At 34.0% G+C, this 18,301-nt stretch overlaps 1 protein-coding gene and 2 pseudogenes across 1 annotated transcript; 2 read left to right on the forward strand and 1 right to left on the reverse strand.

Moving 5' to 3' along the window:
- Positions 1-1,566: 1,566 nt before the first annotated feature.
- On the reverse strand, positions 1,567-4,047 carry LOC115956136 (non-functional pseudokinase ZED1-like). The gene is made up of 2 exons (XM_031074603.1): positions 3,855-4,047; positions 1,567-2,740 (listed from the first exon to the last, which is right to left on the reverse strand). The coding sequence occupies exons 1-2, from the start codon at positions 3,863-3,865 to the stop codon at positions 1,567-1,569; spliced, it is 1,185 nt and encodes a 394-aa protein (XP_030930463.1). The 5' UTR covers positions 3,866-4,047.
- Positions 3,947-16,411, forward strand: LOC115956137 (annotated as a pseudogene).
- Positions 4,015-4,180, forward strand: LOC115958637 (annotated as a pseudogene).
- Positions 16,412-18,301: the final 1,890 nt, after the last annotated feature.

An 18,301-nucleotide genomic window follows, 5' to 3' on the forward strand; every position in this document is an offset into this window, starting at 1 on the left:
CCATACCACAATATTTTGCCTCTTTTTTTTTTGGAGCATTTTGAAGTAGGACCTCCAAAGCTAGAATCAAGAAGGAAAGAAACAAAACAGTCAATTACATATAATTTAGAAATAAAATTAGAATTCAAACCAAATCAAATTCAAATAAAATAAAACCTATTATCAATCCTCCATCATCAAGGGGCCTAGTGTTTGCACCAACAACACTTGCTTTTTGGCAAACTGTATTGGTCCTATTGTGACTATCCTTTGTGATTGTGAGATAAGGCTTCTGGATATGTTTTACAATGCCAAATATCTGTCTTAGCATAGATTGATACCCAAGGCAATTGGATTAGAGTTTTTGCACATTAAATGAGTTAGTGTGAGTATGTGACCTAGAATTTTTTCTTTGATGTATCTCTCCACTACTGTACAAAGTTCAAGCAGCCCTATGCAACCATATTTCTCCAGCAGAGTTCCATCAAAAGGTGCCTTTTGAACTTAAGAGGATAACAATGAACTGGAGCAGTAAAAGTAGAGAAGGATTAAGCACATGAATAATGACATTTTTGTTTCATACTTTTTAGGACAACAATATTTATCTAATTCAAAGGGAAGGTGTTAACTGCAATTATACCGATTAGAAGATCAATTGTGAAGCAATAAGTTATTTAACGAATTTTTGACACAAATTCACATGAATGATTAAATTTTAAGACTATTTTGAAAAAAGAAAAAGGTTTGCCAAACTAAATTGAGAAAATTTACAAACCAATTAAACAGTGCAGAAGTCTTTTTTTCCCCAACAAACCTCTATACATAGCCAATTACCAAGACTATGAACTACTTAGTCTGCACTCCTTTTATTCAAAAAAAAAGAAAAATTATCAATCTCCTTTGCCAATAACAACCTATCCTCCAGTTCTTATAGCATCAATACATACATTAAGGGTCTGCCATAATGATATCTTTTTGCAATTTTATCTCTTTAGAATCTAAATGCTCCAAAAAAATAGCCTGAACTACAACTGCTATTGGTGAAACCCACAGAATTTTCATGGCCCACCAAACTTTTAATTTACCTTCCCAATGACAGGTTAAAACTGCCATACAAGCTCTGTCATCATTCAGTTGCATCACAATTAAACTTCAAGAGGCCTTTCAGAGGCTTCGTTCACTGCTTGGATTTCATCACTAGAAGCATTCCTATTCAATGATGCAGAAGCATGCTCTTCAAAACACTCATGAAGCTTTAAATTCTGCAAATTTCCCCCAAGCTTTTCACCCATTTTTGTGAACCTGTGTGATTGTGAAATACCATTAGCTGATCTTATAGAGAATTCTCCTTCATTACTTCAGATGCATACCAGTTTATTAGGCCTGCTTCTTCGTAGCAATGGGGATTTCATAATGTCATTAAATGGCTCTCCATCAAATTAGCTTTTTTAACTTTTCTAAATTCCATCCATGGCCATTTGTTTGAAAATCAAGTGAGTAAATTTTGTTTGTTGTCATGCCTAAAACATTTGGATATGCAATAATGTGAATCTGTTTATCTATAACATATGATTGGATGAAATCAAGTTAGTAAATAATTAGTGATGGAACGAACCTCTCAATTCGCCTGAGATGTTTGGTGACATCAACCATGGTTGGCCTTCTTTGTGGATCTTCCTCTGTACATGCCAAGCCAAGGTCCACCACCGCTTGTAATTGATGCTCAAAACTAGCACATCCTTCCCCATCTTCAGCCAAGATTGCAGGGTCCACAATCTCGTTTATGCAACTACCTTGAGCACGGTTATGTATGTATGCTACTAAACTAGAATCTTTATCAATTGTAAATCGGGTTATATTAAAAGAATCCTCTCCAGTTAAAAGTTCTAGAAGAAACCGACCAAAATCATATACATCGGCTTTCTCAGTTACCTTGCCTGCTGTTTTAAACTCGGGGGATTTGAATGTTGAAAGAAAAGGAGCATCCACGTAAGCTTCACCTTCGGGAATTGATACAGAAAAATAAAAGCCAGAAAATTTAGGAACATCATGTTCATCTAATAAGATACTATGCAGATCCGTAGCCATGTAGATGACAGGTCTAGTGAAGGCAGTATGGAGATAAGAAAGAGCATGAGCAATCTGCCTTGCAATCTTTAACCTTCTCTCCCACACCATCGGCTCATGTTGTAGTTCAGTAACACGGGAGACATAAATTCGATCTGCAAGTAAACCATTGGCGGCAAATTCAAACACCAAAATGGGAATTCGAGTGTGGAGACAACAACCTATGGGCTTTAATACATTGCTGTGACCACTCATTTGTGCAGAAATCACTAAATCATTGATGGCTATATAGGCCAAATTATCTAAATGCTTAATGAGAACAATTCGTCCTTCAAGAGAACCTTTGTACCAATAAAATTCCTGATGTTGAGCAGGATAATTGTTGGTTGCTTGGCGGAGTTCTTGAGGGGAGATGGTATAGATGGGAATAAGCTTGGCATTGCGAACAAAAGAACCCTTAACGAGAACAATTCGTCCTTCGAGAGAACCCTTGTACCAAAAAGAGAACCCCATTACTAGCTTTTCAGAAGAAAAGTTGTTGGTTGCTTGGCAGAGCTGTTGAGCGGAGAAGGTAGGGATGGGAATAGGCTTGGCATTGCAAGAGGCAATCAACTTCTCAAGTAACAGGCTTCCATTCTCATAAAACGCTCTCTCTCTTTGCTTTCTTTTATTAAAGAAATGATCGGTGAACCAACTTGAAAGTTCAAAAACGTGTACAAAAACACCTTTGAACGTTTAGACCCCCAAATTACAACTTAACCAATTCAAGCAATATGTCAAACAACTAGTGTGCGGAAACTTAACACATGCTATAATACTAAATTGGTTAAAACCTATCTAAGCCATAACAAAATAAAATCCACAGCAGATAATATAAAGGCAAAGATAGAGAGGAAGGAAGATGCAAACAAAAGACAACACGCGATGTGTTATCGAAGAGGAAACCGAAGCCCTCGGCGTAAAACCTCTCCGCCGCCCTCCAAGCGGTAAACAATCCACTAGAAAATACAGTTGGGATACAAGGACAGCAATAGACCCTCCAAGCCTAATCTACCCAGTGCACCTAAGCCCTCCAAGCTTCTTGCTCCAACGAGGTTGCGCCGAACCTTTTTCTTTTCTAGCTTCCCGGATTCCGCTACTAGACCGTAGCATCAACCAATGAAGATTGGTTCCTTCCTAACTGCTTCCCAGAAATCCAAACAACTGTCTAACAGTGATGATGATGGTGAGAACCAGGTTTGGTATAATGCCTCTCAAGGATTTGACAATGGAGAGGAAGAGAGTTGAGGAATTTGTAGAGACTCTAAGGTATAGATTGTGGGTGAAACAATCTTGTTTTTCTTTAGGGTTTCTCTCTCAAAATTCTCTCTGGAAACTCTCTTTCAATCGTGGGTAAAAGGGGTATTTATACTGGAATGGAGAGGAATGTGAAACGTCAGGTTTTTACAAAACAGGGGTGGCTCGCGGCTTGACCTCGCGGCTTGACCAAGTCGCGAGATCCAGTCGCGAGATAACCGTATGGCTAGTTGTCCTGTTTTGTCCTGTAGTGCTCCAGCTAGCATGACTGTTCATCTTCCAGCATGCTTGGCACGTGTGCTGCTTCTGGCGGCTTGTAGCCGCGAGTCACCCGCGAGTCCCTGCCGCGAGTCTCTGTTTTCTTGCACACTCTTGAGCTATCTTCACTCTATCTCACTCACTACCCTTACATCAAACCCACCTAAATACAGGGTTACTAAATGCTGAATTACAAGCAAATTTGGCACGGAATAAAGCCAATTAGATGGTTGAATAAATTCAACCTTACACAACTCCAGCGCATAATAGCTTGAATGTGGAACGTCCTTCCTTGCTCTCTTTTGTTTCTGCTCTAAATCTAATACTACTACTTTGCTAGCGAGGAATGGAGGCTCAGCTGAATGACAATGACAATGAGGGCATTTTTATTGTAAATTCATTTCAGGAGGTTTCATCTTTGCGCTTGGGGCAATGACCCAGTCTGTGAGGTTCTAACCGAGACGCGTCTATTGTTGGTTCAAAAAAAAGTGAAGTAAACAGGCATGGATTACGCGTCTATTGCGCTTGGGGCCGAGTTCCTCTGATTTTTTTTTTTTTTTTTTGGAATTTGATAGTTAAAGGCTAGAGGATTACGTGCCAATCAATTAAGCTTTTACTCAAGATGTTTCACGTTCCACTCTTGCAGACCACAAACGGTCCACCAAATTAGTTACATGTCAATTCATCACGTATGGCCTGTGAGAAGGCTGCATATTACTCCCATCTAAATGAACAATACTTACGCCGAAGAAAGAAACTTAATATTTACTATTCTTCAATTGGTAAACAGGATAAATGAGATTTTAACAATTGAGAAATATCAAACTCAACTTCAAACTAGAGCAATTCAAGGATTACAAAGACTCCAAATTTATCAAGTGCCACATGAAATGATCTGTCAACCAACTCCCCCGCATGGCTTCAATGTGGAACCTTGCTCCCTTTTGTGCTCTACTACTCTGCTTGCAATGAGAGCATTTTGTTGTGGGTAACAATTAAATGCTTACAATTCAAAGTGAAGGAAGTAAAATTCCGGAGGTTTTATCAAAAGTAAGTGGAGCTTTCCTCATTAGCTTTTTTTGGAATTTCAAGAGGAAGTGTAGCTTTTCACATTAGCCGTTCAATGCCCATACCGAGTGTTGACTTGGGAGGACTCCTCACAATTTAAAACTTCAAAACATTGTTCACAATTTCCATAACTCTAACTCAATTTTTTGAGTTATGACTAATAAGTTGTGGAAATTGAGAACAAAAACTGAACCAAACGAATTTTCTTGAGGTGAGGTCTATGGATTTTGAAAAGTGAGTGATAAAATTTTTTTGCCTAAACCAAACAACCTCCTTTAATTTCCCAACCAAAAAACAAAAAAGACAACGAATATGGAAATATGTACCAACATATATAAGATGAAATATTGTCTCATGTAAAATTTTCCATAAATGTTTTGATAACTATCCAAGTAAAAAAAAAAAAAAAATGACAATGAACATTGAAATATGTTACATAAAATCTAATAATTTGTTCTATGATGAACACAATTAATTTCTTACCCATAAACATTTTTAGTAGTATGATAAATAAAAAGACTAAAATGAAAATTGTACGTTCTAAATTTAACTAAAATTCATTTAAGTCTTCTGACTTTACTTTCTTTCAATTGAGCCTTCTAAATTTCAAATTTATTCAATTCAAGTCTTCTGTCCAATTGCATTAAAAAATGCCATTCAAAATAATGTTATTCACTTATTCTCACACGGAAAAAAAATCTATAATTTTTTTTTTAAAATATAGATTTTTTATGTGAGATTTTTTAAAAAAAATCTATTTTTATTAGTTAATTGCATATTTAAGAACAACTTTGAACAAAATTGGACAGAAGACCTGAATTGAAATGAATTTCAGTCAAACTTAGAAGGTACAATTTGCATTTTTACCTTAAAAAAAATGACACAAAGACATTTATAAAAAAAAGATGGCTTTTTGGTAGTCTAAGTTATAAATTTAAGAAACCTAGGTCTACATAGAATAAAATTTGGGTAGCACCAAAAGTTAGACCATTCATACAAGTGAACTACATTATCTTACCATAGAAATAATTGTCAATTTATTCTATAATTTTGAATTTTCCCTTTCTTCTCTAGTATAGTGGAAAATTGTTTCATTAGTGATAGAGTATGTATATATTACACATTTATTTAAATTTTACTTGTGGATCGCACACGCGTTAAACAATTTATCTATATATATCTAAAAGCTAAAGCACAGTATTTATTGTTGCTATGCTATTGTTGAGCCATATCAGAGGCCACATCATCCACCCATTTTCAACATTTTCTCTTATTTTTAACTTTTTTTTCTTAATAATTTACCAACTTATTATTATACATTCTCCAACATTTCCCATTCCTTTTACCTTTTCATTTCCTCACTACTATCTACCTTAATATCATTTTTTCCAGCCAAAATGGGCTTTTGCCCCTTTCGTCAAAACTTTCCAGCAAAATGCCCTCTATCTGAAACTATTTAGGGAAATGCCCCTGTTTCGAAACTTGATTTTCTAAAAATCTAGTTTTAATTTAAAACTCGATTTTTGGACAATCGAGTTATGGCGAATTGAAACTAAAAAAAAAAAAATTGTGGAACTTGAGTTCCTTGAAAATATTCAAGTGGAATTCGAGTTCCAGAAAAAAAAAAAATATATATATATATATATTCTGAGTTTAATTTCACTATAGCTCGATTGTCCAAAAATTTAGTTTTACATTTGAAACTCGATTTTCTAAAAATTGAGTTCCAAAATAGGGGCATATTCCTAAATAGTTTTAGATAAGGGGCATTTTGCTGGGGTAAAACCCATTTTGGCCTCACTTTTCCTCTATACATTATCTTCATTTATTTTTGGCTTTTTTTTATTCCCCTCCTCTTAGTATAAACTTACAATTCTCTGTCCCATTCTATACTTAGTTTTCCCGCACACAAAATGTTATTTCTCTCTCTTTCTCTTTGACAATTTTTTTTCTTTTTCATTTTTTGGTGAATTTTTTATTTTTCTTACATTTCTACTTTAGGTTAATGAATTTTCGTATTATTTGGAACTTTACTTTGGGTTGATGATTAAGTTGTGCTTTTTAAGTTGTTTTATTTTTTCTTCTCTTTTATTTCATAGATGTTATCATATTTCATTATAAAGATAGCATATAAAAATATAATGTTATTTTGTTACATAACATAACTTGACTTAGATAATTTGGTGTTAATACTATATATATTTTTTTCTCATATTATATTCTATAAATTTCTTATTATTCTCTTTCACATTCTCTCTTGAAAATGTGGCTATTCTCTCTTTCTTGATTTTTTTTTTCTTTCTTGCAACTTTACTTTATATTGATGAATCATTGTGATTTTTAAAACTCTATTTTGGGTTCATACGTTTTGTTGTTGTATTTTTTAGTTCACCATTACAGGTACTCTCTCTCTCTTAGTTTTTGGTTTGATTTTTTTTTTTTTGAGCTAATACTTGTTTATTTTGTAAGTAAGAATTTGAGTTTATATCAAAACACAATCTTGGTTATGCTAATTACAAATCAACATTCGGTCTATTTCGGTCCACTTCATCTATTTGGTCCATTCGTTCCACTTCAGTCAAATTCGGTCAATTTCAGTCCATTTAGTTCACTTCGGTCTATTTTGGTCAATTTGGTCCTGTTCTGTCTGCTTCAGTCCAGTCCGTCAAATTCAGTCCATTCAGTTTACTTTGGTCTAATTTGGTCCCTAAGGTCCATGTGGTCCAGTTTGGTCTATTTCAGATCACTTCAGTCCAATTTGGTATACTACTTAAAAATGAGAAAATATAAGTTTGAATTGAGAGTACTATCAATTATTTAAGTAATATTAATTATAATTATATGATAAATTTTGATTACCAGTACCAATAGTTAGAGTAATCCAAAAATATGTATAGCTTGTTATGGCCACGTAGGACATAATGTAGCAAGCCTAGAGGAAGGCTTGAGTTCCGGATAACATCCAACCAATAATGTACCCTTCTGGAATGAGGAGAATGGTTACTGAGTTTGAGATAAGAAATGTCAAAGAATTAGAAAACAAGAACACCGAAAAAGGGATTGTGTTCAAAAAATTAAAGATTGGCTATCCCTTTATCTATATTTAATATATTATAAACGCAGTTTAAAACACTATTATTACTATTTTCGTGTGTCTTCTAATAAGTAATACTATTTACTCAAAAAAATAGGGATGTTTATCCCACATTGGTTGTATGTGTCTATTTTGGGTTAATGTAATTTAATTTTGTTTTTTAAATTGTGATTTAGTTTTGTTTTTTAAATTGTTGTTGTTGTTTTTTTTATTTTTTATTCTCTTTGATTGTTAAATGTTATCCTATTGCATTCTAAAGAATTAAATATAGCATATAAAAATATAATATTATTCTATTACATAGCATGATTTGGATAATTTGGTATTTATTCTGTTACATAGCATGATTTTTTATAGTACTCAATTTAGATGTTAAACTATGAGACTTTACTAATTTTTGTTTATTTTCTAATCCTTTGTAGTGGACAAAGCACTCTTAATAGTTGTATTAGAAGTACTCTATAATGCCATTTGTAGGGGGTGGGTTTGAGCGCTCCTTTTACTGGACGAAAGGTTTCAAGCCCCACTGGCCCAATACAATGAATTTTTAGAGGATGGGTTTAAGAACTAGGTCTTAGTTTGAACCACAATCACTAGACACGGTTAGATGCGAGCTGAACAATAAGGAAATGGATTAAAGTATGGAATTTTGTCCTCGGGCGTTTCGTCTGAGGAACTTAGTATTCTTCTTCTTCTACTTTCAGTACTAGGTTACAGTGGTTTTCAAGACCATGCAGACTGACACCATTTTCTCCTTTTTCTCTCCTCTTGCTCTATTTCTGCGATCCCCCATTCTTGCGGTGTCTCTCACATTATATACTTCTTTCCAGTCGATCTTGACCCTCCACCTGTTGATCGTGTAGGTCATTACTCGAGTGCTCGTCCCATCAGCCACCTTCCCAAACCCTCTGTGAGTTGCGGCAACCAAGGCCACACTGTTCAGGGGTCCTTTCCTCATTAATGCGGTCAGAACGTTAGTTGGGTGCATTCAATGTGGAGGTGACAGCTTCTCCTTGAATTGCTCCTACACCATACCCCTATGGGTGTCCTATTGTACTCGTCCTTTCTTCTGGGGGTGCTCTGGGAAGCTGCCTTTCATGGCGCGCCGTTCTTTCCTTCTGGGGTCTGGAGTGCCGAGGACAGGATTGTCCTCAGCAACATCTCTAGGCCATTTGGGCTTTCTTTGTACGTCCTCGGATATTTTTCCCTCCTCAGCGCGGGCCTTAGGCCCAGTACAAAATGGGCCGGGGTCGTCAAGCTCTTTGGCCCCACACCATTTATTTAAAGAAAATCAAATGTTAGCCAAATGAAAATAACCGAATAGGTGACAAATTTTAACTTTTGCAATTTTATTTTTATTATTATTATTTTATAACAATGCATGTATAGAAATTTAATTCTTAGATTTTGCTAATAATTGTTTATTTGATAATATGTTTTGGACGGCCGAAATTATAATTTCTATAAAGAAAATAACCTTAATAGATTATCAAAAACAAAATTTTATCCTAATATTGGTTCAATTAATCATTGTTAAGTTTTATTAATTTTTTTTAGTTTACGTTTTTTGGTGTTTTGGATTGTTCCTATATTACATTTATGATTGTTCCTATAATAAATAAAAATATAATTATGAAATACATTACTCATTATTAGATTAGTTTAAATTGTAATTTTTTTTTTAATAAAACCACCATAAAAATAATTATCATGCGCAACGCGCGGGTTCGCGACTAGTAAGTAATAATAGATGAACCCTTTGAAGCTCCGACATGGATTAGCATCTTCCTCATCTCTTAGTTGTCTTGTGTTTGTGCTTGCAAGATGTCCCATGCTGTTTTACCTTCGTTATATTTATATCAACCTCACTACTCCAAGTGAACAAGTGCCTCATAGCCCGCAATGCGCGGGTTCGTGACTAGTAAGTAATAATAGATGAACCCTTTGAAGCTCCGACATGGATTAGCATCTTCCTCATCTCTTAGTTGTCTTGTGTTTGTGCTTGCAAGATGTCCCATGCTGTTTTACCTTCGTTATTTTTATATCAACCTCACTACTCCAAGTGAACAAGTGCCTCATAGCCGGCATGCATATACACGGTCACTAATCCACTCTCCACTGCGTCTATTTTCTTAATCCAAATGCGTAAACTTTTAGTGTTTTTTCTATAATAAAAAAAAAAAATTGTTTGTGGTATCAACTAGTATCATTTTATTAAAAAAAAAAAAAGAAAATTACTCTATTTGGTTTTTATTTATATTTAATTTATGAAATGACCATGACAGTTTAGTTGTTTGCTATTTTAGATTGAATTACGATATTAATGTCCTCACAATTCAACATTTTTGTTATTTCTTTTCATGTGGTAGATTTTGTAAGGGACAAACAATTAATGGGAATTCTTAGCATAGCGAGTCACCACAAGAAACATTATCTCAACAATAAACCCTTAAATTCACAAGAAGAACATATGATCCACCATAAAAAGGAAAGGAGAAAATCTCTTTAAAATTTTATTAACCAATAATTTAAAAGACAAAATTTGGCAACAAAATTTGTTGTAGCCTAAAGCTACAATTCCAATCAATTTCTTTTTATTAGATGTGATTTTTGACAAATATATCTACCATCAAATTACATTTTTTCCTTATATCCTTTGTGCTTACATAATTTTTAGAATGTCAAAAATTAATAGTTATGTGATTAATCAAATGTTTAAATTTTAAATTTTTGTAATCTAAAATTATGCATAAAAAATAAGTTTAAAGATTGTATAATAAATAACATTTGATTGGCATGAAATTTGACATGTGTATTAAAAATATAAAGAACATTGCAATTCAACAATTATATGTTCAATTAGTCATGTTAATTTCATTAGTAGGAGCAGTAATTTTAGATTATAACAAAGTTTGTAGCCAAACATTGTCCTAATTTAAATGCCTAAGAGACTACATACTCTCTCTCTCTCTCTCTCTCTCTCTCTCTCTCTCTCTCTATATATATATATATATATATATAAAACCATTTGATATTCATATAGACAGCATAACATTTTTAAGAATAAAGAGGGAAGACGAAATAAAGGAAAAAAAAAAAAATCCCTTAGAGTTTTCCCAAGAAGTAATGAAACATAGATATAACTTTTGATCTAAAGCACAATAATCAATGAAAATATAAGGTTTGAAGTAGATTGGCATCAATTAGAAGTAAATAATGACATTTGTGTTATTCTTTAAAGAACTATAGACAAAGTTTAGTTACAAAATTGGTTGTAGTCTAAGGTTAAAATCTTACTTAATATTTTTTTTATTAGAGGTGAATTTTGAGAATTCCACCAATGGATTACATTTTCTTCTTATATTCTCTATGCATGCAAAATTTCAAGAAAATTAGAGATCAATATATAGCTATGCCATTGATAAATTGTTTTAATTGTTAGTTTTCGTAGTTTAAGATTATGCATAAAATATAAACTTATAAATCATATACTAAATAATATCCGATTGACACAAAATTTGACATGTGTATTAAGAATGTAAAAAACATATAATTCAACGGTTAGATTTTCAAAATATGTAGTAATGTTTATTTTATTAAGTAAGATTATACCCTTAAGTTATAACTAATTTTGTAGTTAAATTTTGTCCGAAAACTATTACACCAGTTCACTTTCCTATGTGACACAAACGCGGCATCACGACCACCCTACCCTTTGGGAAAAAAAAATTATATATAATAATTAAAAATTTTATATTTGTCAACCCTTAAAAAATAGTTGTGACCATGCTAAATTTTTTTTAAGCCCAGTAAAGTTAAACATTGATCTATAATTTGGTCCTCTTGAGAATATATTAGGTTCTTTCAAATAAAAAGGAAAAGTTAAAGAAAAATTTTATTGAACTAAAATCTGAAAAGAATAATAATAATAATAATAATAATAATAATAATAGCAGGCCCAATAGATTTTAAATCTAAGAAAAAAAAAAAATCAAGATCGTCCTCACTCCTCATACAGATTTTAATATCAACAAAATAATAATAATAATAATTAAATTGCTATAAACCCAGCCTCTTACATTGCCAGACCCACTGTCTCTGTCCAGCCTTCATCGCCTTATCCCAGTTCTCTCTCTTTCTCTTTTTCTGTGGAACTAAACTAAATATTGAAAGTAGCAGAAATGTGTATGTGTATGTGTATGTGATATACTGATATCCCTTTGCTTGCAATATATACTTATTTGACTTTAACTTGACCCAGTACTGTGATTAAGCCTTTTGGCTTATGTGTTGTTTTGTCTCTTGGGTGAGATTTGCATTGGGCAATTGGGGTTGTGGGTAGTAAAGTAAGTAAACAAAGTAATTTTGATTAAACTATGCAATTGCAAGGCAGTGTATTTTTATTTGCTTGACAAAGATTGATATGAATGCATCTCTTTATGTCAATATTTATATTTTATACAATTCTTAGATACCAAATGATTTTGTGATGATTTCTTGACTACGCTTCTACATCTTGGGACACAACACACTAATTTGACTATCCTTTAATTGTGGTTGTATGATGACACTTTGTCCTGCTGTTTGATTGCAGATTTGTATCAGTGAAACTGATAGATGTCTGCAAGGAAGTACAATATCCAATCTGTCTATTTATAATTTTATGATTTTTAAATTCAATTTAAGAAACAGTCATTTCCAAGTGATTCTAAATTTCAAAAAACCATAATGATAGTGACACAATCCATTGGCCCTGGCCACACTATTGTAACTATTATTTGTGATAGGGGGATGAGTCATCTGAGTAAGGTTTATAGTGCTGAATATCTGTCTCAGCATGGATTGACACCCAAAGCTTTGAGCAGGCCTATGAGGTGAACCCACTTTGAATTTTCATTTCCACTATTATTGTTATTAAGTTTTCCCCCCCTTTGGAGTATTTTCAATAGGACAACGAACCAAATTGAGGTTAACCCACTTTGCAATCCCCCTTCATTTTTGTTCTTTTGAGGGTTTTATCTGAGCTAGTACATTCTTGTTGCTCTTTGATAGATGACTTAGTTTGTTGGAAAATAACAGTTTTGAATGATTGCTTTTGTGGACTGAAAACTAACATATTGTTGAAAATGATAATATTTGACCATACAACTGAGTTCATAACTGTCGTGTATATCAATATTTTACTATCAGGCTGTCATCAAGTTAATGCTTTTACATATGGAGGTGGATTACACTCTTATACATATGGATGCAAAACTAAATTAGTGAGGTGGATTATCACTTAAGAGTGTGCATTGGGTGTATTACCAGAGTATTAGTCATGCTAGGAACTGGGAATTTTCTAAAAAAAAAAAAAAAAAAAAAAAAGAAGATTAAAACGAAAAAGAGAGAAGTTTGAGACTACTTAGATTAGTTTGGTTTCACTTTCCACTATTCAGAAAACAGAGGACATGGCTATTGTACAGTATCAGTGAATCTGGTGAACCATGTTGAATCTTTCATGTACTAGCAGAAATTTTTCTTTTTCTCAAATAAGATAACAAAGAATTTGAAGCATAATTAGTAGTTGCTCCCTAAAGTGAAGGGGATGTCTATGTTAGTGACAAGCAGGTATTTCAGCATCAATTCCGGTGTTGGATGTAAAAGATTAACAAAACAGAAAAGTATTCAAGCGATTTGAAGAATTTTAATTTGTCCACTATGGGATTTTGGATGCCTGTTTTGCAGTATGCTGCCAAAAGAACCATTTGAATGAAAGACGTATTATGAGATCATAGGAATGAGAAGGTCTTGTGGGATGCAGCTTTAATTTAAGCAAGTTGAAATCATAAACATGTAGTGGCTTTGTTGATGAGATTCTTTTGCATTTCAATAGAGGGATGCTTTTCCAAATTATTTGCCAGTGGCCAATTTCTAGGAGTTAGGCTGCACATACAAGCCTTCTCAGCTCATAAGTGAATGCATCACATTTCCTGCTTTTGATTTCTACCAAAAATGGAACTGCAATCTCTTCATGGATGACTTTTACGTTGAGATTGGTTATTTATATTGGCAGGCTGAGAGTGGAACTAATGAACAAGAGAAGAAGCAAGAAGACTCACTGTTCCAACGGTCACAAGGGCAACGGTAAAATTGATTCAAAGAAGCTTAAAACGACGACGTTTCATTAAAAGATAAACGGCATCGTTTTACTCAAGCGTGTCTTACTCACTTACTCAAGATCGCAGACGACATCGTTTTGACACAGCTCTTCATCTCTAAACAATTCTGGAATTGCTCTGTTCTTCATGACTTAAGCTCCAGATATTTTCCTTATCAGATTGTAGATATTTTGTTTATCATGTACAGCTGTATTTTCTGTTAGAGTTTGTTAGATAGGAATCTTCTAGAGGTAGTTACGGGCTATGTATTGTATAAATAGTGAGTAAGGGTTATGTATTCATTTCAGTGAGCTTGAATAAAATTCAGTTTCAATCTTCAGAGAATTCTTCATCTCTGGTTTTACTTTTAATATCAATTTTTGGGAGAGGGAGCAGAGTATAGAATTGAAAGTGGACTATGAAATTTATGGATTCTAATGCCAGGATTTAGAAGTTCTTTTTGGTTGTTCCAAGAGTGTCATGTACTAAGAAGATTTGTGAATTTATGAAATGCTTTGCAATTTTGTTGAATGTGCGGAAAGTTTTAGTAGCTAATTTGGTTTTATTGGTTGAAAGGTCAGAAGAGAGATAGAACAATGTTACAAACTTAATTATGTAGAAAATAAAAATAAAATGTTACGAACTCCTACACAGACTTGGTCTAGGAGTCTTGAATTTGTGTTTTTCAAGGATGGGACCCGGTCATTCTCATTACCTGCAAGCACTAGAGTTGAGTAGAGAAGTACGTGACTTTATAGATTGCTTCCTGCCTCCTTTGCCTGGCTTACATGAATGTGAATTTCTGTATCTAAATCATGTTTTCACATGCTGAGATAATCATGCATAAAGAATGCTGAGACTTGGCAGCACAAAACCACAATTGCATCTTGGAAACATACTTTTCCTTTTGACTGTGGTTAGCATTTTCTTATGGTCTTCAGATTGTGAAACTTTTGAATACTTCATGGAGTGGGGTTGGTCCTGGACTAATGCATGCTGCTACAAAAGGTGCTTTACAAGTGGGAAAACCAGCGGGTGGATTAAAGATAGGTAAAGAAGCTGGTGAAGGGACAGCCTCAAATTTTCATCTGTGTCTACCTTCAGAAACTTATCTTACCTGCAGATAATCTATTGTTGTCACCTGATGCTTCTCAGTTGCATGAATTGCTTTTCAGTAGTGCCAGTTTTTTCTGCGAGGTAGCATGGGTTGGTGGATGCTGCAGTTAGGAGCAGTAGTTCTGATAGAATTGCTGGTGTTGCTCTTCCAGGGGGTATTGGTACTCTGGATGAGGTGTTTGAAATATTAGCATTAATTCAACTAGAATGGATGGGGTCAGAGCTTCCTTTTCCCTTCATTTAAAAAAAAAAATTTATAATCACCTGTTACGTTACTCTAATGAACTATGACTCATTCTATTCAAAGCAATAAGACTTTATTGATGATTGTGAGGAATGGGGTACATTTCCCAAATGAGAGATTGCATCACTATGGATGGTTTGCTACATTAACTCAGAGGCTTTGGCTTATCTAGCAGAATTTAATAGTCTCCCTCTTAGTGACAAATGTAGAAGTGAAACTGAACTGCAAAGTATTCGTGGGGCAACAGTGTCTTTATATTTTTGCAGTTGACGATTGATTGACTGTTATAAGATTATTTTTCAATCTATTTGATTTTATGTGCAGTAGATGTAATGGCATGAAGAATTTTGCATGCCAAAAAGCATTCCAAGATTTGGAAATGGATGCTTTGATGTCTCTTTGGAGTGGTGAAAATTATTGTGAAATCCTGGTTCATGATCTGTGTAGATGTAATGGCATGAAGAATTTTGCAAGCCATAAAGCATTCCGAGATTTGGAAATGGATGTTTTGATGTCTATTTGGAGTGGGGAAAATTATTGTGAAATCCTGGATCATGATCTGTAAAGATGTAATGGCATGAAGAATTTTGCAAGCCAAAAAGCATTCTGAGATTTGGAAATGGATGCTTTGATGTCTCTTTGGAGTGGGAAAAATTATTGTGAAATCCTGGTTCATGATCTGTAGTTTTTCATATTTCACCTTGGAATCAGTTGACTGAATCTAATTACAAATGAAGAAATTGTCTTTTACTGTTAATTTTGTGATCCAGTAAAAATGAGTTCTCACCTACAGCTTTCTTTAATTAGTGAGCAGCCAGAAATTACCATGGTTTGGTACCTTATGCTGCTTTTTGATTGGTTATGTTTTGCAGGTACTTTGGTACCAAGAAATGGTTAACATTTTATTTTATTTATTTTTAAATGAACCATGAACAATATGGTTATTGGACAAAATAAAATGCGACAAAAAATTAACTGTTATACATATCTTTAAGATTTTTGGTACGAGGCCTTGACTTCAAAATTCAAAGCACTACAATGGTGCCTGTGTGAACCACAGGCGCTATTGTCGCTGCTGCTGCTGCTATTTCTATCACCATGGTGGTGCTCTCTTACTTGTGCAAAGTTCCCTCAGTAGGTGCCTTCTGAATTTTTGAGGATAACAATGAACTTGTGCAGTAACACGAGCAGGATTAAGTACTTCTCTGTTTGTTAAATACTAACTATTTGATTTCATTCTTTTTGGGACAGCAATACTCTCATCCAAAGGAAATGAGTTAACTGCAATTACACCAGCTTGAAGATCAATTGTGGGGTAATAAGTTAATGGATTTTGACCCAAATTCAAATGAATTAAGACTATTTCGTAAAGAGAAAAAGGTTCGCCAACTACTTTGAGTAATTATTTCATTTTATTGTAAATAAGACTTACCCTTTTTTTGGTTTGCACAAACGAAAACTTTATTTGGAAACCAACAAAACAGTAGAAGTCCATTGTCCACAGCAGTACAGAAGTTTTTTTCTCCCCTCTACAAGCCACTATGCATACCCCAATTACTAAGACTATGACCTACTTGGTTTGCATTCCTATTATTCCAAACAAAGGAACAACTATCAAACTCCTTCGCCAATACCAATCTATCCTCCAGTTCTTATAGCATCAATGAGGGCGTTTGCCCTCCGCGTTTCTGCGTTTGCGTTTTCTCCATTCACGTTTTCTCCTTTTTTTTTTTTTCCTGGCCCGCATTTGTTGACTTTTGGGGGACAAATTTTACTGTTATGAACAGTAAATATACTGTTTACGTACTGTACTGACACTGTTCACGTATTAAAAAAATATTAAAAATGGGTTCCACGGTACTATTTACATATTTAAAAATTATTTTGCTACAGTGTTTTCAGTTTTCAGTTTTCAGTTTTCAGTTTCAGCAACAATAAGCTCAATCCAAACGGACCCAATATATGATCACTTTCTGCAATTTCATCTCTTCAGAAATCTAAATGTTCCAAAAGAGGAATAGCCTGAGCAACTACTGTTATTGGTGCAACCCACATAATTTTCTTGACCCACCTAACTTTTATATTGCCCCAATCACATATTGAAACGGCAATACAAGCTCTGTCATTATTCAGTCACATCACAATTAAGCTTCAAGAGGCCCGTGAGAGGCTTCCTTCACCTCTTGGCTTTCATCAATAGAAACATTTCTCTTGAATGATGCAGAAGCATGCTCTTCTAAACTCTCATGAAGCTTTAAATTCTGCAAATTTCCGCCAAGATCTTCACCCGTCTGTGTGAACCTGTGTGATTGAGAAATACTATTAGCTAATCTCAGAGAATTCTCCTTTATTACTTAAGATCCATACCAGTTTATTAGGACTGCTTCTTAGTAGCAATGGGGATTTCATAATGGCATTTAATGGCTCTTCATCAAATAAGCTTTTTAACTAGTCTAAACTCCATCCATGGCCATTAGTTTGAAAATCAAATAAATTCTGTTTGTAATCGTGCCTAAACCATTTGGGAATGCAATAATGTGAATCTGTTTATCTATAACAGATGATTGGATGAACACAGAGGAGGCTGCACATGTATTTCAGGCCTGGTTCAAAATGAACCCCCTGCGGCCGCCTTGAAAAGAAAAGAAAATTTATATGTATAAAATATTTTTTATACTAATTTAATTTTAAATATCTTTATAATATTAATATCAATCACAAATAGATAATGACAATGATATAAAAATAAAAATGTTAAATAAACTTAACAAAATAGAATAATCAAGCCTACATTGACTGTGGGTTCCTCGGATGTACTGATTTAGAGCCTTTGGCTTTTGCACAGCATCCTTTGGAGTCCCATATCGAAAGAATCTTCCCCCACTTTTTGCCTTATAAGCTCTGAAGCGAAGCCTTATAACTAATGGTACACTACTCCTTCGCTTGCACTTTTTGGTAATATTCATAGGTCCCACTATACTATTTCAGCTAATTTTTATTTTTATCTATAGTATTTTCTGTAAAAAGTTTTCAATTTCA

This window comes from Quercus lobata, chromosome 8 (genome assembly GCF_001633185.2).
Source record: "Quercus lobata isolate SW786 chromosome 8, ValleyOak3.0 Primary Assembly, whole genome shotgun sequence".
Taxonomy (NCBI): Eukaryota; Viridiplantae; Streptophyta; class Magnoliopsida; order Fagales; family Fagaceae; genus Quercus; species Quercus lobata.